Here is an 18,835-nt window from a genome sequence, read left to right as displayed (position 1 = left end):
AGCGCTACGTTCCGGGTTTGCGTTGGATGGTCTGGTAGTACCTGTAACAGCCCCGTGTGCAGTTTGGGATGCACGGTCCGCCCGCGGTCTCCACAGAAGAAGACCGCCACGGCCATCAGCGTGTGAGCCTACAACCCACTTCCATACGATACTGTGCTCCCTCAGTACAGGAGAGCCGGGGTTACCTCCCAACCGTTTATCAAGCACGTATGATCTGTTACATTTGGTTGTCACCACCGGCCGTCTCGACAAGACGCGCCCAGTCAACGGCCGAGCCGTGTCATGAGCCAAAGATGCCTCACCCGGACATCCGGTGCTCAGGAATTATACCATGGTATCTGCCAGAGGTTTTAGCGCATTGGTGGTATCGGGGCGGAGACAAATCTAACAATGTGTAACACAATAAAAATCATTGGTGTGAGCTCGTGACACATGTCGAGTACTTTTTAGGTTATATGAAATCACTGAATTAACTGAACGATCAGATTATCGACCGGGGTTTAAAATTATTGAATTACTAATATCGCTATTAAAAAATAGGGGTTGATGGTAGAAGGGTGAAAATTTAGGGTTGTATGTATTTTTTAATGCCACATCATAAAAAAATAAAAATAAACAATTTTGTCCAAAAAATAAAAAATAAAAATTTGGGGTGGACCACCCTTATCACTTAGGGGTATAAAAAATAGATAACAACCTATTCTCAGACCTAGTGAATGTACATATAAAATTTCATCAAAATCGGTCAAGCCGTTTCGGAGGAGTATGATAACTAAAACTGTGACACGAGAATTTTATATATTAGATATTTAAACTGTCAAAAGCGAATTTGTTGATTTGGTGACAATTGAAGAGTTAGATGCAGAATAATCGCCTATTTATTTTGTACCTACAGAATAATCAAAAAAGCTCGCTCGTAATTGGCTGTTATTCAGTCCAATTCTTAACGTTCATTGGTTCTTCGACACGTGCGTTGAATTCTCGACATAATATTCAAATTAGCCTTGAAATTTTAGTTAAAATATTAATAGTTCACATAATTGGAAATCCCCTGGAGGTGACCAAATTCATAACTTTTGGTTAAAAAAATGTACTTGTATTCATAAATGCTTACTTGATCACTTTAACGGATTTATTAGGGAACCTAACACATTTCCAGAGTTTTTGGCCCATGGTATAACATATCTGAAACCAAAAGATTGCGATACTAAAAATCCATCAAAATATAGGCCAATCACATGTCTGTCTACAATTTATAAAATTATGACATCTTGCATTAAAGTAATAATTTACGACCATTGTCAAAAATTAAATATACTTAATGAAGAACAAAAAGGTTGTGTTAAGGAGTGTTTTGGTTGTAAAGAACAACTATAATAGATACAGTAATAATGGAACAAGCTAGAAAAAATAATAGAAATATTTATACCGCATTCATAGACTACAAAAAAGCCTATGATTCAGTACCACATTAATGGTTAATTAAAATTCTTAAAATTTATAAAATTAATTTGGATTTGATTAACTTTTTATCCCATATAATGACATTTTGGAGAACTACTTTAAATTTATCAATAAACAATACTAAATTAAAATCCGAGCCTATTCAAATTAAATGGGGAATTTATCAAGGAGATTCTTTAAGTCCTTTATGGTTTTGTCTAGCCTTTGACAAATCTATTAAATAGCACTGGATATGGTTTCAATATTAGACTTAATAATACCACACTATCCAAATTAAATCACCTTCTTTATATGGATGACATTAAACTTTATGCATCTAAAAAGAATCATATTTTATCTTTACTAACAATAACTGAAAATTTCTCAAATGATATTGGCATGAGTTTTGGTATTGATAAGTGTAAAACGCAATCAATATGTCGCGGTCATTACAAAAATTTAGAATATACAGGGTGATTGACGAAAAACCTTTGATGCTGTATCTTGCTTATTTTTTATCCGATTTGAATAAATGACACCTCAAATGAAATAATTTTGAAAACACTTCAATATCAATTAAATAAAAAAATACATTGCGTCCAGTTTTTGACAGATGAACATCAGCTTCTTTTTTTCAAATAGCACTGTACATTTTTTTTTATTCAGTATTGTAGAGATTTGTCTTCTGAATATAAAAATGCAAAGAACTATACCCATTCATTAAACAAAAGTCAAGAAATTAAAGAGTAAATGTACAAAATTTAAAAATCAAGTGACCAAAATAATCAAGAGAGAAGTTTGTTCTAAATGCTCGAAATGACTAAGTGAGCTCTGAGTATTCATTTGTCAAAACAGTTCGATAATAATGTTGCTGGGGAAGAAAATTTCCAAAGACGATTTAGTGTTAACCTGTGGTGTGGCATTTTTGGAGATAGAATGGACTAGTGGATCCCTTTTTTATTGATAGCAGTCTCGATCAAACAAAATATCATGTTATTTATTATCAAACGAAATAAGCAATTTTCTGGATGAGATACTATTAGCAGTATTGAATAGAGTCGTGTTTCATCAGGACGGCGCCATACCACATAATGCACACATGAATTTTGTATTTTCAAATCATTTAAATTATGTTGGTGAACGACGAATGGGTGCTCAAGGAGCTATTCGATGGCCCGCTAGATCCCCAGATTTGAATCCATTGGATTTCTTTATATTCATTCGAAAATTTCGAGACAATGTTTATTTGACCCCACCAGGCACCCAAAAAGAGTTAAGAAAAAAGATAGTGCGAGTATGTCAGGAAAAACCCCGAAATTTTTTACTGAATGCAAAGATGGGCACTTTTAGAAGGTATCGACAGTGTCTGCAACAGCATTGAGGAAATTTTGAGCAACTAGAATAGATTTTGTATTGTTTACAAATTTGATTACTTCATTTTTGATTTTCAATTTTTTTCATTTAAAATACATTTTTTGTTTTTTCTTTTAATGTAAGAATATTCAGAAGAAGATTCTTTATAAGAACGAATAAAAAAATATATACAGTGTAATTTAAAAAATTCTTTATAAGAACGAATAAAAAAATATATAGTGTAATTTAAAAAAAAAATGTTGGCTATCGTCTGTCAAAAAATAGATGTCGAAAAAAATATCGAATAGGATAATAATGAAGTGTTTTTCGAACTATTTCATTTGATGTGTCATTTATTCAAATCGGATAAAAAATAAGTAAGATACAGCGTCAAAGATTTTTCGTCAGTCACCCTGTATAACTAAAGAAGGAGAAATCATTAAAAATTTAAATAAAGGAGAATTTGATAAATATTTAGGTATTAATCAATCAAATCATATTCAACATTCAATTATAAAAGAAAATTTAGAAAAACAATTTTATTTAAGAATTAATAGTTATTTATTTAACGAGTTCATGTGTAATTTTGGCTTTTTTTGGAATGAGTGGACCAGTTTAAAACTCGAGTGAAACGAGAGTTTTAAAGGTCCACGAGTTCCAAAAAAGCCCAAATTACACAAGAACGAGTTGAATACAACGTTTTTTTGTTCGACGAGCCCCTTAAAGGCTCCAAATCGCTAAAAATCTTTAAAATTAGCTTGACGTTTCGTTTTGACAAGTTGTCAAATTTATCAAAATCCGTTCACACAGGCGACAATTCTCAAATTCTGACAGTGTCGAACAAAAAATCTATTTTACAATCAAAATTAAACGGTAATAATTTAATTAAAGCAGTTAATACATATGCTGTTCCATTCTTGACCTATTCTTTTGGTGTTATAAAATGGTCCAAAACTAATTTAAAGAATATAAACATTCAAACTAGAGTTCTCTTTACAAAATTTTGTAAACAACACCCCAAATCTGCTATTGAAAGATTTAATTTACCACGCGAAAATGGTGGTAGGGATTTTTCAAATCTACTAATTCTACAACACAATCAAATTGCTTCCCTAAAAAATTATTTTCTCAATAGAGCTCGTGATAACACTTTTTTTAATGCTTTGGTTTCAGCGGATAAAGGTTACACACCTTTGAATTTAAGTGATAATATAATTTCAGATATTGTTGACCTGACCTGACCTGACCTGACCTGACACTATAGCAAATATAAAACAGAAGTCTTTATATGGGAGATATTTTAAAGAACTGGAACAACCAAAAATTAATATTCAGGCCTCTCATGCATGGCTTAAGAAATCAAATATTCACCCTGAGTCTAAGTATTTTATATTTGCAATACAAGATCGTGTTATCAATACAAGAAATTATAAAAAACACATATGCGGTTTACAATCGATCATCGATAAATGTAGGATTTGCGGAACTGAAGGGGAAACCATTGAACACATCATTTCTTCTTGCACCGTTTTGGCTCAAAGCGAATATAAGAAACGTCATGATATATTCGCTAAAATTATACACATGAATTTAGCTGTTAAATTCAATTTATTAAAGGATACACAACCACATAACATTTATAAACCAGAAAGTTGTTTGGAAAATGACAATTACAAATTATATTTTGATCGCACAGTTTTAACTGACATTCACATTCAGCATAACAGACCAGACATTATTATTTTAAATAAACAACAAAAGCAAGCATATCTTTTAGATATAGCTGTTCCAAATTCCCATAATATAACACAGACATACACTTAGCGACAACTGATTAGCCTCACTCCAAAATTACGCTTGTTTGCATGTTATGAAGTGTTCGATTTGTTTTGTTATACGTTATCAAATTATATGAAATTTTAGTTATTAAAAATCAACTCAATTTTTGTTTAGTCCTTTTTTAAAGAATAAACGTTATTTAAATGAGAATCGCCCTCAAATGTCACGTGATTTATACTGACAAATCACAACTCCGAATTGTTTGAATAGCAACCAATCACAATTTATTAAGCGGAAATTTTCCCTAGGGAAAATTTCCGATATAATTGACCTAGGGAAAAAAATTTTCGGGCGATTCTCTTCCGAATATACCTCGGGACAGATATATATCGCCAGAAATTTTTTCTTGCAGTCCAACACTCGTGTTTGTCGCTCAAAATTACCCTCGGGCTGACGCCCTCGTGTAATTTTCTTGCTACAAACACTCGTGTGTGAGGACTGCTCGAAAAAATTTACGGCAATATATCTGTCCCTTGGTATATTATATATGATAATTTTGTCGCGACATCTGATTAGCCTCACTACAACAACCTAAGTACAAAATCAAAATATTCGTCAAGTTAGATCAGTTTAATAGTAAAACAGGAACAAAAAACAATAACAAATAAAATAATAAACAAAAACTACTAAAAAGTTAACATTAATAGTGTGTGTGAGATCCTCCTTTGCGGAATAGAATTAAATAAAGAATTCAGGTATCCTTGGGTTATGGTATTCCAGGCAGCCTGTATGACATTGGGTAAGTTGCCCTACGTTGTGGTATTGTTGACCATTACCATACAACTGTCTGAAAACCCAACCCCAAACATTTTCTAAAATGTTTGTTTCGGGTGACACACTAGGCCACTCGAGCACATTAATATTTTTTTCCTCTAACCAACTACTGACCAAGCGTGCACTATGGACTGCAGCATGATCATGTTGGAAAACCCATGGTAAGCCATCCATGGTTCTTTCTATTATAGGTTTGACCCGTATCAAAACATCCCTATATTTCTGAGCATTTTGAATTCCATTTAAAATTTCTCCTTTAGACGTAATTGCGCCCCACACCATTACCCCGGCTTCCCGCCTGTGGTGACGAGTGCCAAATTCTTTTTCTTTTCTTAAGTCATGAAAATAGTATAAATATCCATCTGGATCGTCAAGGAAGAATCTGTTTTTTTCGTGAAAATTACACTGTTTCATTGCTCTTGTCACGCCATATGGTTTCTTGCAAAATGGAGGCGATTTTCTCAATGTCTTTGAGTCAAAACGGTTTTTTTTTTTTCAAGCGACGTCGACTTAAATGTGCACACTTTTTAATCAGCCTCTGTACGGTTCTTAAACTAGCTGCAGATTCTACTGCTTCTTTAATTTTTCTGGGAGTCATAGTGGAATTGGTGGCTTCGCGTAAAATAGTTCTTCTTTCCCTCGCTATTGTAGCAGTTTGAATGCCACCTCTATAATTTTTTCCATAATTTTCAATATCTTGAACAAAATTATTCACGACCTTGGCACTACGATTCTAGCAATTTCTCGATTGGAGTACCTTTCTTCTCTTAAACATTTAATACTGCCATTTTCTTCGGCAGTTAGTCTTTTTCCACGACCCATTTTATTTTAAGAACTTCAAAGTTTAATGTAAATAACCTATTTATTATTTTTTTGAAAATTTTACTTACTTTAAACTGTATTATAATTAGTGAGGCTAATCAGTTGTCGCTATTAAAATATTTCTTTTGGAGAAAAAATTCTGCAGTTATTTCTAAGTTGTCAGAAGTAACAAATTGTCTTCCAAACCAACCGTTGGTTACCTTGGTGCATTGAATGAGTTTAGCAATAATACCAATTAGAATCAAAATTTTGAAAAAATCTGTATTTTGTGGGTGAGGCTAATCAGTTGTCACGGAGTGTATAACACAAAAATTAATAAATATTTAGAGCTCTCCGTTGCTATGAGAAATCTTTGGAGTTTAGAAAAAATTTCTATTTTACCACTTATAATTTCAGCAACGGGAATAGTACCGCAATCTCTTTTTAAAAATTTAAAAATTCTGGATTTAGGGAACACATTGGTAACTGAAATTCAAAAAGGTATATTATTGTACTCATGTCATATCGTGAGGAAATTCCTTAACATTGACACAGAACATAATACACAACAAAGTCAAAATGCGGAGGCGAGACGCCGGTAATTATGTTGATAAGCACTGCACTATTACTTGATAGTAATATCCGTAATAGTGTATGTACTCCGGCAAAATTGCCGTGCCGCCGGGTGGTGGAGGGGTAGTATAAGATTTACGACGATGAGGACTTCATTCCAGGAGGCACAAACAATCTGCATTTTGCCGATACTCGGCATCTCTTTTTAATAACCAGCAGATATACTAGACTAGCACGTCGACGGGCAAAAACTGACCACTATCGTAAATCTTCATTATTACAATCTTTACAACCTACCCTAAATCCATAATCCATTGGAAGTCAAAAAGCTAAAGTTCCAATTTCTCGTTCCCAAACTATATAATTGGTGCGATTCTGTTTTAAAATTTGATACTGCTTGAAGGATATATTTGAAATTTTACGTGCGCTAGGTACTGCTTTCTCTACGTAGAATTTAGTGATTTTTTTGTATCAACCAATCTCTCGCTGGATAAACTATAACTGAAAAACTGTTTTGGTTTTTCCAGCATGTGGTTTTGTAGGATGATGTTCGTTGTTAGATCACTGTCTAAATTGTTCATACAAATAAAAGATATTAATAGAATATAAAACCTCATTCTACTGGTCAACAATTACGGTGAGTTCGGCGAAGATATGCAGAAAAAAATCATTTGTACGCGTATCATATCGTCGATTGGAGAATCCACATTTGACGTTCATGCCTATTCCGATGGGTTCTGATAGAGTTTTTTGTTTCAAAACATTTCGTAGTGTAACGAAGTAAATATGTCAACATATTTGCTCCTTTTAGTCCGCAAATAGAAAGTAGTAATTTAAAAAAACGGTACAATACTACTGCGGATTTTGTTTGAATTAAATAAAATTTGGTGGTTAAAAATGGTTGCTTTGTCAAAGTTATCAATTTTTAAAACACCAGATTCTTTTTTGAAAATTTGATACAGGTATTCCAAAACTGTCGCCAAAAAATACGAAAAATGTAATCTTGCAACGTGTATGCAAAATATGAAAGTGAAATCATAATTTTTAAGGTCAATTTTGCCACCGGCGGTAAAAGATGAATCACCCTGTATAGACACTGTAAAAGGGATGAGTAAAACCCTCAAAAATCATCCACAAACGATGGCGCACCATAATCTTTTCAATTGCCAAAGTTACACAACATGTTACATAACATTGTGCAACAAGACTCAAGATAACAATAACTAACGACCTAACGGAATATTACGCTCCTCTACCCTCAGCACCTCAGCTCTTCCTGATAACAAGCGGTTTCTGATCGCGAAGCTAACCTAGCTCTCGCCCCCCTGTCTCCTAATTTCTATACTAGCGACGTGGTCCTTTAAGCCCCTGCGACACCTAACTCGTCATGGGTGCAGTGCCCCGGCTTGTGTCCTCCGAATCGTAGACACTACAGCTGATGAAACAGACGCCGTCCACCGTGGGCGGTCGAGAAGCTACACAGCCAGGGTCACACGTCATGGAAAAGTCTCGCGAGGACCACGCCGGCAATCCCACGTCGGCCCCTTTTTTGTGCCACTTGGTAGGTACACCTGCCCCCGACACGACAACCTAACTTCGGCTAAACACTTGCCCCGATTTTCCTTGTGGCACAGGGATGGCCGTTCCCTAAATGGACTCCCGTTTTCCCATTCCAAACCGATCGATACTGTAATTGAAAACGAGAATCCAAATATTTATTCAAGTATGTACCTACCAATTAAATACAGGCGTCCTCCCATCGACTTATATTTTTTTATTTCGAAGTTTGTCCACCTTGCAGGTCCACCATTTGCATCTCGAGTTAGTCTTACGCCATTTTGTATAAAAACACACAACGTAGGGTTTTTTTTTCCATTTCGATGACGATCACGACTTGGCCAATTTGTTCTGTTTCGCGGACTAGTGATATTGGGTTATTACAACAAGCTCTGACAGTTGATCTAGTGCAACTTCTGCTGCAATATTTCTGTTACTGTTGTCGTCAGGATCCCTTATGCTCTCAAAATCATTTTCCCATGGTCTCCACATGCAGATTTTTTTTCATTTGCACTATTTCATTCAGAAAACACAATGTTAATACAGCAAACGTTAAGAGTCCTGCACTGACGAATATTTTTGAATAATATGCTTTTTCTGTTTATCTACTTGCTGCTTGCTGCCAGAAGTTAAAATTATTTACACATTACAAAATTTCGAGTACGGACAAGGCGGTCTCAAGTACGGACCATTAAGTTGCAAAAGTTCGGAGCGTGCCTAATCGACCAAAATCAAGTATTATTTACGGACAAGCGATAAACCATTGTAGGAGGCTTATTTTATAACGAGTTCCCAAATATACAGGGTGATTCACATAGAGTACGAGCCTACAAAGCTCTGGATCCAACCCAAAATACATATCTCAGAGTTCTGTCTGTAAAACGACTCTTATTGTCGAGTACAGGTGTTTATATGGATGATATGCTCGGAGTATGGAACTTTGTTTATCGTATGTGGAGAAAAAGTACGAGGACACCTCAAGTAGCACTCTTACTCATAGTCGTAACAGCCACTGTCGCAAAGAAAAATTGAAACCACAGGATCAATAAAAACATTCCTAATCGAAAATACTGTATTATTTTTTTTTTAAACTCTCATACAAAATGTTAACAGATAATTACAAACTTACGCTAATACTGAAAAAAATCACTATTATGAACATTATTGGAATTGCCAACACGACAAAGTGGATAAGTATAAAAGTAGTATCAAATTCGTTCCTGTTAATCGTACGATTATTACTAGGTTGACATAATATACAGGTGAAAGTAAGTTTTGCGGAAAACAAAATAAACACCAACGACCTGTACGTTATTAAATATTATCTCGAAAACCTCTTACCATCTTAAATTTCTAAAAGAAAACTATAAGAACTAGAAAAAGCACCGCAGGTTACATTACGTTATGTTTAAATGTGTTTGGTATCTGATACAACACAAAAATCACTTGAGAAAATTCTTAGTTTCTAACAAGTGTTTACAACCGACGGCCGAGGCAAAACCGATACCAAACACGACCAGGTATGACAAACACTTGAAAGAGACGCCTTGGCGCTTTTTCAGCAGCAGCTGAAGAAATTTCAACTTGCGATCTGAATACGGCGGATACCTCGACGAAGCCAGAGTTTCCCCCAAAATCCCCAAATCCTTATAGAGACAACTCTTCTTATGAGAGAACGTGTCGAACGTGTATTTGCCGTGGTAGCTCCCCATCCCGCTGGTCCCGACTCCTCCGAAGGGCATGTCCGTCGCCATGTGCATGATCGTGTCGTTGACGAGAACCCCGCCAGAGGAAGTGTTGTCGATTAGCAACTTGACGTCTTTCTTGTTGTTGGAGAAAATATAAAAGACCAACGGCTTCTCTCGCGCGTTGATCAGTTTGATAGCTTCGGATGCGTCGTCTACCGTCACCACCGGTAGAATCGGACCGAAGATTTCGTCCTTCATCACCGGATCCTTCAAGTCTACGTCCGTTAAGATCGTCGGCTCGACGTACCGGTCGGAGGCGTCGAAATTGCCACCGACTGCGGGTTTGTGCTGTTTGATCAACGCGACCAAGCGCTGAAATTGGCGGTCGTTGATGATGCGGCACAAATCGGGCGACTGTTTCGGATCGCTACCAAAGAACTCACGAATTGTCTCTTTGGCGCAGTCCACGAATCGGTCGCGAACGTCTCGGGTGCAGATCAAGTAGTCGGGGGCCACGCACGTTTGGCCCGCGTTGATGCACTTCCCCCAAAGCAATCTTTTCGTTGCGACTTTAATGTCGGCGCTCTTGTCCAAATACACCGGACTTTTACCTCCCAATTCTAACGTCACCGGAGTCAAGTGTTGACTGGCGGCGGTGTGGATGATTTTGCCGACTTGACTCGAACCGGTGTAAAAAATATAATCAAATTTTTCTTTCAGAAGTGCAGTAGTTTCCGCAACTCCTCCTTCAAACACTCGATAGCAATCGCTGTCGAGATACTTGGGTATTGTCTCAGCCATAAATTTCGAACTGGCTGATGAGACCTCTGACGGTTTGATCACAACGCAATTACCTGCAGCTATGGCGCCGGCCACGGGAAGTAGAGTCAGCTGGATGGGATAGTTCCAAGAGCCGATAACCAAGACAACTCCGTACGGGTCATTATAGATGTACAGGGAATCGAGCATGTTGACGAAACCTTTCGGGGGCTGCTCAGGCTCGACCCAACTGCGTAAATTCGCGATGGTGTGTCGCAAATCGTTAATCAAATAGTCTATTTCCAGCAGGATAGATTCTTGCTTGCTCTTGCGTAGATCCTTGCCCAAAACTTCAATCATTGCCTCCGTATTTTCTTCGTAGAGACGCTGCAAAGCCTTCAATTGCTTCAAGCGGAACTCCACGGGCTTGGTCTTGCCGCTGTTGAAAGTATTGCGCAAGGTTTGCACAAGTTCAGAAGGGTTTGTCATTGTGACGGTCTGAAAAGTGTAAATACAAAAACTTCGATTGCTATTTAAGGCAGTAACGAATAGAACACTCACACGATTCACTCTACACTTGAACTTTGTTAACAAGTAACAGAGTCCATAAAAAACAAGTTTTTTTTAAACAAGACGCTTCCTGTCATTTGGTGAGGTGAAAGCGCCAAAATTAAATTCCGGTAATTGTTTTTTTATCATGGATTTCACCGCGCACGCATAAATTGAAAGAGAAAGTCGATTGTAAAATCGTAATTAAAATGGAAAACATTACAACAGACCTGAATCTCGTAGAATGGTAAGTCGCCAATTGACCGCAAACATCCGTCCGTTGCATATTTTTGTCTTTACGGCTTAGTTAAAACGAAAAGCAACAAAACCAAATACATGCGATCTAAGATTAAATAAATATTTAACTTTTGCTTTTACTTACTGATGAATTGTTTGAAATATTTGCCTAATGCCTAACCTCACTCGTTGTGAACTTGACATCTGTCAAATGTCAATTATCTGTCAACTGTTGACAGTAGATCCACAAGTGACAACAAAAAGCAGCCCCGTTTTTATGTTGTAATTTGTAGTAAGCTGTTAAAATGAAGATAATAGTGAAAGGTATTCGTGGGGGTAGTTGCGTTGTTGACGTGCAAGAAACCACGACGATCCTGGAGCTGAAGCGGAAGGTTGCCACTGACATTAACATTCCAGTGGCGCAACAAACAATGGTGTTGTTCGGGAAGACGCTCCAAGACGACAAAACAGTGGGCTCATATCCAAAAATCAAAGACGGAACAAAGTTGTACGTCGCCGTTAAGAAACCGGACACCCTCAACGCCGCCCTGACACGCTTCTTGCGCCAGTATTACTCCGATCAACAGTGCACCGCGATCGTTGACGAGTTCATGAAAGACTTTCAGAATAAAGTTAGCAATCTAAGCCTCGACGATTTAGAAAGGATAGCAAAAGCAGATATGGACAGTAGTGCATAAATTTCGCCATTTTTTTTTTGTACCTCGATAACGAATAAATTGTACTATTAAATACATCTTTATTGTGGATATTACAGAGTTTCTAGTTCACTCGGTATTGGGATTTTATTGTTGATAGCGAATTTTTTCAGAGCTTCGTATCTCGTTCGAATACTGTTCACCTCCTCTTTCATATGTTTGACGTCGTCTTGCATGTTCTCCATGTCACGCCATTCTTGCGTCTTTTCCGTCTCCAGTTCGTCTTTCTGTTCGATCCTCTTGATTCGACAAGACGCTGCGTAACCACGATTTTTCAGCGTGCGTCTACGCTGTTTCATACGAACAATGTCTTCCCGAGACAAACCTCTCAGTTTCAATTGGCGGTTCAAGTCCCGCACAGATATCGACACCAACTCATCGTCGGAAATGTCCAAGATTGGCCCAGGAGAAAGGGGAGGCTAAAATACGCACCGATTCGAATTACCCGACAAATTTTAAGGTTAGAACACCTACCAAAGACTTTCTGTCCGATTTGCGCTGTTCTTGCGGCATTTGTGAGTCCCTATCTGCTAAATTCACGTAAATGCGTCCTAAACGAAGACCAATTACTCCAAAATATGCAAGTCATCCCGTTCGATGATAAATTCCAGATCGCTCCGCCAACGTGAGTAATTCATTGCGTTTGCGTCACGTTGGCAGCGATCACGCGGTAAATTCAAATTTTTACGAACACGTCAAAATTATGGGTACGAGAGACCACCAAGAATTCAAAAATGCGCTGAGAGACATCGCTCAGCACGCGCACAAGCTGGACAGTCCCTTCGGTGAGTACTAACATCCATTCGCACTGTCTTGAGTGTCTTCGTCGCAGATCGGGTGAGGTGCGCTGAGTGGGTACGAAAATTGGCCGGCCTCCCCGACGACAACCTCGAAGCCGCGAAGATCCGCAACGAATACGCTCAATTTTTGCGCATCCAAGTGTGCAACGGCTTCTTGCACTGTCCTTTTCTCAACAAACCTCCGACCAACAATCTGATTTCTTTGGCCGAGCGGCTGGGAGACTTGATGTCCAAGCAAATCCCGGACTTGCCCAAAGCTGGACCCATAGCGCCAGTAATTCACCATCGTTCTCCAGACGGACGCGCCTATGTCGCCGCCAAGCAGATAGCCGGGGGTGTGTTGTGCTACCTGGCAGTAAGCCCGGATGGTTTAGACTGATATATCTTAACATTTATTGAATAAAAAATAATCCACTACATGATTAATACATTGACGTTGATTAGTAGTAACAGGTTTAGTCGTCGAAACTGATCAGTTCGGCAGTTCGAGCTTCAGTTTTCTCGCCTTGTTGGGGCGGTTGCGGGAACTGCCCTTGCGGGGGTTGATTCGGGGGTGGAGCTTGCATCGGAATCGGTCCAGGTCCCGGCATGGGACTCATCATGGGTTGACTGTTGATTTGGTGTACACCATAGTTTGGCATTTGTTGGAAGTGAGACTGGGGCGGTGGTCCTGGTGGCATCTGATGGGCGATCTGAGGCGGCACCCCCGGATGTCCCATTTGCGGCGGATTCTGTTGTAGCATGGGTCCGTACTGATAACCGTGATAAGACGGCGTCGGGGGCGGAGCGCTATTCGGAGGAGGCTGCGGAGTGAACTGATTGCTTCCCATGTAACCCATGAGGTACTGCTGCTTTTGATGTTCTTGTCTCATCTGCATTTCCCTCTCCTGTTCCTGGATGCGTTGCAATGCCAACTGCCTTTGATATTGCAAGTACTCCTGCTTCTTCTTCCTCATGATTTCCAATTTGTGCGCCATCTGCAGTTGGCGCTGACGTTCGGCTTCTTCAGCTTCTCGCCTCAGTTTTTCGCGATGCTCTTCTCGCAGATCGTCAAGCGCCGCCCTGGCGTCCTTCACTTGGGTCAACTTGTCCTGAAGTCGCTCGTAATGCAGGCGGCTGTCGTCATGTTGCTGGATGTAGCGCAAAAGTTTCGAGTGCATGGCGGTGATGTTCAAGAAAAGGGTCTGGACGCTGGTGTCGTTGGCTATCGAACGGCCTCGACTCGAGTTGCTCTTCATCCGATTGATGAAGATCTCAACTTGAGACTTTAGAGTCGTTATGAATTCCTCGAGGTCGTTGTCGACCACGCCGTTTTCTTTGTGTTTTGGCTTGACTTCGGTCGTGGGAGCTGTGGCCGGGGCCGAGGGACTCGTCGCTCGTACTTCGCTCGATTCGTTCTGTTGGATTGACTCCCAATAGGAACGATTCAGATATCTTGCCAGTTCTGGATTCGTTTGCTCCTCGACTGGTGACGGACTGCGCTCTATGGGAGCTGTAAAAATCAAAATAAAACACAACTTCTGTTCCATTGTTCCCCTTTACCTTTGTACGTATTCACCATCTTAAACTTCTCCTTTTCCTTCTCCTTCGCCTCAGCTTCTGACTGACTGATCGCGATCGCCAATTGCAACTCCTCCTCTTCTCTCAACTCCTCATCGCTCTTCCTCGGCGGAGTCTGACTCTGTTGCGCCAGTGAACTGTTAAGATACTCTGGCGGCAGCTCGCTCTCCTGCTTCTCCGCCGCGGCCTTGCTGGCGGCAGTGGGTTTGGTGGCTTGGTCGTAGCAAGCGTCGCACACTCTGACTTCCTTCTCTATTCCGTACTTCGGCAAAGTCGTGCTTTTCTGGCTGCACTGGTTGCAGAACACTTGGCCGCACGCCCTGCAATGGTGCTTACGTTGCAACAATCCGAAAGCGATGCGACAACGGTGGCACACGTCTCCGTCCGCCCATTCCGGCGCCGAGTCCGCGCTAAACATGGCGTCAGATTCGCGAAAAGTTGGAAACTTGTAACCGTCCGATTTCATCAGTATCATCGTGTCTTTGAGGGCGCCGTGTTTGGGGCTCTTGCGGAAAGCGAAGTTCCACGCTTGGATCAGTTCAAACAGCTTCTGGCGAACGTTCTCGTGCGTCGTCGTTTTGGCCAGTTCGTACAGCGTGTCGCAGAAGGGGCGCGTGGTGAGCTCTTCATGCAAAGGGTATCCTGGACACAATTCCAATCATGAAGTCACAGTGGAAACAAAAAAATGAATGAGACTTACCGCAATTTTTTACCATGCTTTCTAAAACCAAAAGGGCGTACAAAGCGGTGTGCTGATTTGGGGAGAACAATTTCTTTTTTATGGAGGCTAGGGCATATTTAGGTCTGAAATGTTTAACTGTGCAGGAATGCTTATTAACAACGAACTGAAACACTTACTGTACATCGTTTTGACGAATTAAATCGCACAATTGAAGAATCGAGGGCCAATCTGGTTCCATCAGCAAATGGCTGGTAGCTTTGTCTGGATAAAAGACGAATTAAATTGTGAAATTCTGCGGTTTGTAAATTTTTACCTAGCAGCTTGTCGAAATTGCTACCGGTGCGAAACATGTTTAAATGTGATTTCCGGAGTTACACAAACAGCAATACACTTGGACAACTTCGAAAATAGGTGTTTGGATCTATTATTAACACTGTGTTATATCAATAATGAATCATCAATGACACTTGGTTTGTTCAACAGCTGATTTTGACAATTTTCGAACGTCGGTACTGCAGGAATCTGCACTAGATTGACACGAGACTGGAAACAATTAAAAGCAAAACAAAAAATATAATTATTTATTTCAAGATTATTTTAAATTAAAAAATGCTTCACAATCAGTTTTCAGAAAGTGAATCAGTCCTGAACTTTTGCGGCGTCCACCTGTGAACTTTAATTTTATGTTTGACCAAATCCACATTTTTCCAATAGGGCCGGTTGCAAAACTCACAAACGAATTTCCCCAGATTCATGTGGTAAATCTTGATGTGCTGTTTCAAGTGCTTTTCGTACTTGATGGCCTTGCCGCAGTACTCACAGCTGTGTATCTTGTCGGCGCAATGTCTGCGCAAGTGCAACTTCAATTTCGACGGAAAATGAAACCTCATGTCGCAAATGTTGCACTGGTGCGACTTTTTGGCTTTGTGGCTCAACATGTGACCGTTGAACGAGGCCCGACTGGACAACTGCTTGCCGCACAAGTGACACTGGACGCGGTTGTACTGCTTGAGATGTCGGTGTCTGATGTGTTGCTGTAGTTGGAAATTGTGGGAGAACACCTTGTGACACGTGGCGCACTCATGACTCTTGTGTATGTTGTAATGCACCTGAAGTCTGTGAGAATTTAGGAAGAACTGGCCGCACAGCTCGCACATCATTCGTTGTTGGACTTTTCGCCGGGATTTACTAGGTCTCGAGTGGTTCTGGACGTGCCGCTTCAGTGCTCTCAAAACTTTATAAGTTACGCCGCACTTCTCGCACATGTAAGGGCGGGCGTGACTCACTCGATATTTCTTTTTCCGTCTTACAGCCGACAGTGGCTTTATGGAAACCTCGCCTTTTTTCAACTCACCATAAAAGACTGACGTCTCTACTGGAAGTTTTTGATCTCGGGTTTGAAGCTTGTGCAGAAGCAAATCGATTACAGCAGACTCGTCCCCGTCCGTTTTCTCTGCAGTCATGGATCCTTCTTCACATTCCTGTCCCCCAGATGCATGATTCGTTTTTTTTTCGCTACTCTCTACAGGTTTGGCGACGATGATTAAATCAGCTTCGCGATTGGTCAGCCCCTTTTTCTGTTCCACCAACTTCTTCAGCTTCTCTTCTGTTACCAACCACGTTTTCTTCAGTTGATAGCTATATGCTAACAGTTCTGTACATTTAGTACACAACACAGTTTCAGGATATATCTCCAAATCTAAATCAGGCAGTACAACTTTCAGCATATCTTTCAGTTGAGTCGTATCTTGTTGTGTTGTCTCCCCGTACAACTGAATAATCTCTTCGTTGTTCAACGAACGAAAACAAATGCGACATACTTCCGAGATGCAATTACTGTCTGAAACTCACTCAGTTCTAAATTTTGCATGACAATATAGTCAAATACTACCTAACAAATAACTCTTCACAGATTTAAAATAGGGTTTTTCAACTAGTGCTTCTCTTGTTATGTTACTTGAATGATTGTTTAAATATTCGCCATCAATATTATCAAACAATTGGGAATATATTTGAGGCTCCAGTTCCAACTCTAACATATCAGACCCTCTTTCATTTACGAATAAATTCTGACTTTCACTATATTCAGTTTTGCTAATATTTTCTATTTCTGGTTCTACTATGACATAATCATTTTCACTTTTACATCGAATGTCGCTCATTAGAAGTGGAACTGTTTGAGGAAGGTCGGGGTCATACAAAGATAAATTTGACAACAATTCAAAATCTTCAATTGTTTGAAGACCTACAATTTTAGAATTTTAAATTATCAAGCATGCAACTCTAATTTACCTACTTTCTGCTCCACGTTTCGGTAAAGTTATTTCATCAGAACCTTCACCTGAAATGAAATTAACCAGATGAGTTCTTTGTTCAAGTAAAAACAGAATGAGGAATAACACAAGTTCCAGTTGATGATATTGAACCTACCTAAATGCAAAGTAGGCACAGCCGTTCTTGTCAAGCCACGTTTGGTTCCTACAACCAGGCAATTCTTTGAAAAATGTCTATTGCATATGTAGTATAAGTTGTACACTTTTGTGACAGATAAATCTTTCAGTGCAGGATTATTCACATTGTTCTTCCACTCTTGAAAAAGTTCAGGATCTTTAGGAAATCTGTGTCTTGTGGATATGTTGTCAGTACACCCCGGCACGCAGCATTTCTTTGTCTTTCTCTTTTGGTAATCATGATCCATCACTTTGTTTTGGTACTTCAAATGTGAAAACAAAGACTACAAATTAAATATTTTGGACGGTTACAGCAGCATGTCTTGTTTTGCAGACAACACAGAACACAAAAATAATTGAAAAATCAAGTTATTTTTGAAATATGAACAATATTTGAAATATAAATAGAGAAAATGTGTTTACTTACTTTACTTTTATAGGTTAGATTAAAATTTAAAACACGATAATTCAAATAGTGACCTGTAATCTGTAACTCTTGTTTCTGCCGCGGGTGACGCTCTAAATTTAACATTACAAATTCTGGCGGGAATCTATTATAATTATATTATTATTATACATATTTTCCAAACAAAAAACATAATACATTTTTCTACAACAGAACATACTTGAATATTAAATTTAATGTATTAGAAAATAAATAAATAAATAAATGTTTGGTTCTTTGGATAGGAATAACTTATAAAGTTTGTCCAGCGAGAGATTGGCTGGCATAAAGATCACTAAATTCTACGCAGAGAAAGGAGTATCTAGCGCACGTAAAATTTGAAATATACGCTCCAAGCAGTAACATTTTTGCCCTGAAATTATGCTCTAATTAATGTATTCTAGTGTTGGGTTAATTTAATACAATTTAAAATCTCCCAATCTCTCGCTGGACGAAGTATATCAAAGATTAGGCGATTAGGGAGGTATACAGAAGCCTAACAGTAAGAAGTAAGAAGTTCGTTTCACTCTGACAGTGACATTGGTTTGCGCCAGTTTAAAATTTGGATTGGTTTCTACGTGTTTTTTTCAAATGATCTGTTTATTATTG

The 18,835-nt window shown here is 39.0% G+C and overlaps 6 protein-coding genes across 11 annotated transcripts; 2 read left to right on the top strand and 4 right to left on the bottom strand.

Annotated features, from left to right (window-relative positions):
* Window positions 1-9,398: 9,398 nt before the first annotated feature.
* On the bottom strand, window positions 9,399-11,872 carry LOC138138544 (aldehyde dehydrogenase, dimeric NADP-preferring-like). 3 transcript variants are annotated; one of them, XM_069058527.1, is made up of 2 exons: window positions 11,719-11,872; window positions 9,399-11,285 (listed from the first exon to the last, which is right to left on the bottom strand). In XM_069058527.1, the coding sequence occupies exon 2, from the start codon at window positions 11,274-11,276 to the stop codon at window positions 9,783-9,785; it is 1,494 nt and encodes a 497-aa protein (XP_068914628.1). In that variant the 5' UTR covers window positions 11,277-11,285; window positions 11,719-11,872; the 3' UTR covers window positions 9,399-9,782. The 3 variants fall into 3 exon arrangements, with proteins under 3 accessions (XP_068914628.1, XP_068914629.1, XP_068914627.1); XM_069058528.1 differs by lacking the exon at window positions 11,719-11,872 and adding an exon at window positions 11,567-11,584; XM_069058526.1 differs by lacking the exon at window positions 11,719-11,872 and adding an exon at window positions 11,349-11,427.
* Window positions 11,873-11,878: 6 nt separating this feature from the next.
* LOC138138548 (ubiquitin-like protein 4A) lies at window positions 11,879-12,366 on the top strand. Its single transcript, XM_069058534.1, has one exon. The coding sequence runs from the start codon at window positions 11,879-11,881 to the stop codon at window positions 12,269-12,271; it is 393 nt and encodes a 130-aa protein (XP_068914635.1). The 3' UTR covers window positions 12,272-12,366.
* On the bottom strand, window positions 12,311-12,906 carry maf-S (MAF bZIP transcription factor K). The gene is made up of 2 exons (XM_069058533.1): window positions 12,764-12,906; window positions 12,311-12,708 (listed from the first exon to the last, which is right to left on the bottom strand). Exons 1-2 carry the CDS (start codon window positions 12,800-12,802, stop codon window positions 12,343-12,345), a joined length of 405 nt encoding a protein of 134 aa, XP_068914634.1. The 5' UTR covers window positions 12,803-12,906; the 3' UTR covers window positions 12,311-12,342.
* A 36-nt stretch (window positions 12,907-12,942) lies between these two features.
* LOC138138546 (uncharacterized) lies at window positions 12,943-13,506 on the top strand. Its single transcript, XM_069058532.1, has 2 exons — window positions 12,943-13,074; window positions 13,122-13,506. Exons 1-2 carry the CDS (start codon window positions 12,993-12,995, stop codon window positions 13,466-13,468), a joined length of 429 nt encoding a protein of 142 aa, XP_068914633.1. The 5' UTR covers window positions 12,943-12,992; the 3' UTR covers window positions 13,469-13,506.
* Hrs (Hepatocyte growth factor regulated tyrosine kinase substrate) lies at window positions 13,459-15,833 on the bottom strand. Its single transcript, XM_069058525.1, has 5 exons — window positions 15,645-15,833; window positions 15,508-15,592; window positions 15,350-15,453; window positions 14,632-15,291; window positions 13,459-14,581 (listed from the first exon to the last, which is right to left on the bottom strand). Exons 1-5 carry the CDS (start codon window positions 15,679-15,681, stop codon window positions 13,545-13,547), a joined length of 1,923 nt encoding a protein of 640 aa, XP_068914626.1. The 5' UTR covers window positions 15,682-15,833; the 3' UTR covers window positions 13,459-13,544.
* A 65-nt stretch (window positions 15,834-15,898) lies between these two features.
* LOC138138541 (zinc finger protein 559-like) lies at window positions 15,899-18,299 on the bottom strand. 4 transcript variants are annotated; one of them, XM_069058523.1, is made up of 6 exons: window positions 18,209-18,299; window positions 17,866-18,065; window positions 17,762-17,809; window positions 17,628-17,672; window positions 17,223-17,576; window positions 15,899-17,171 (listed from the first exon to the last, which is right to left on the bottom strand). In XM_069058523.1, exons 5-6 carry the CDS (start codon window positions 17,491-17,493, stop codon window positions 15,952-15,954), a joined length of 1,491 nt encoding a protein of 496 aa, XP_068914624.1. In that variant the 5' UTR covers window positions 17,494-17,576; window positions 17,628-17,672; window positions 17,762-17,809; window positions 17,866-18,065; window positions 18,209-18,299; the 3' UTR covers window positions 15,899-15,951. The 4 variants fall into 4 exon arrangements, with proteins under 4 accessions (XP_068914624.1, XP_068914621.1, XP_068914622.1 ...); XM_069058520.1 differs by having other exon boundaries at window positions 17,762-18,065; XM_069058521.1 differs by having other exon boundaries at window positions 17,762-18,044; window positions 18,209-18,286.
* Between the last annotated feature and the right edge of the window lie 536 nt (window positions 18,300-18,835).

Source organism: Tenebrio molitor, chromosome 9, assembly GCF_963966145.1.
Source record: "Tenebrio molitor chromosome 9, icTenMoli1.1, whole genome shotgun sequence".
Lineage (NCBI taxonomy): Eukaryota > Metazoa > Arthropoda > Insecta > Coleoptera > Tenebrionidae > Tenebrio > Tenebrio molitor.
The sequence above is the reverse complement of the archived record's forward strand: the minus strand, read 5'-3'. Positions and strand labels throughout refer to the sequence as shown.

Coding starts and splice junctions, on each gene's coding strand:
- LOC138138544 (XM_069058527.1), bottom strand. CDS start 11,276: ATGACAAACCCTTCTGAACTTGTGCAAACCTTGCGCAATACTTTCAAC.
- maf-S (XM_069058533.1), bottom strand. CDS start 12,802: ATGCCGCAAGAACAGCGCAAATCGGACAGAAAGTCTTTG. Junction 12,709..12,763: donor AATCGGACAGAAAGTCTTTG/GTAGGTGTTCTA, acceptor TGCGTATTTTAG/CCTCCCCTTTCTCCTGGGCC.
- LOC138138541 (XM_069058520.1), bottom strand. CDS start 18,029: ATGGATCATGATTACCAAAAGAGAAAGACAAAGAAATGCTGCGTGCCG. Junction 17,673..17,761: donor TGTGCCTACTTTGCATTTAG/GTAGGTTCAATA, acceptor ATTTCATTTCAG/GTGAAGGTTCTGATGAAATA. Junction 17,172..17,222: donor TGTGAAGAGTTATTTGTTAG/GTAGTATTTGAC, acceptor AGTGAGTTTCAG/ACAGTAATTGCATCTCGGAA.
- LOC138138548 (XM_069058534.1), top strand. CDS start 11,879: ATGAAGATAATAGTGAAAGGTATTCGTGGGGGTAGTTGCGTTGTTGAC.
- LOC138138546 (XM_069058532.1), top strand. CDS start 12,993: ATGGGTACGAGAGACCACCAAGAATTCAAAAATGCGCTGAGAGACATC. Junction 13,075..13,121: donor CAAGCTGGACAGTCCCTTCG/GTGAGTACTAAC, acceptor TCTTCGTCGCAG/ATCGGGTGAGGTGCGCTGAG.
- Hrs (XM_069058525.1), bottom strand. CDS start 15,681: ATGTTTCGCACCGGTAGCAATTTCGACAAGCTGCTAG. Junction 15,292..15,349: donor AAGCATGGTAAAAAATTGCG/GTAAGTCTCATT, acceptor AATTGTGTCCAG/GATACCCTTTGCATGAAGAG. Junction 14,582..14,631: donor GATGGTGAATACGTACAAAG/GTAAAGGGGAAC, acceptor TGATTTTTACAG/CTCCCATAGAGCGCAGTCCG.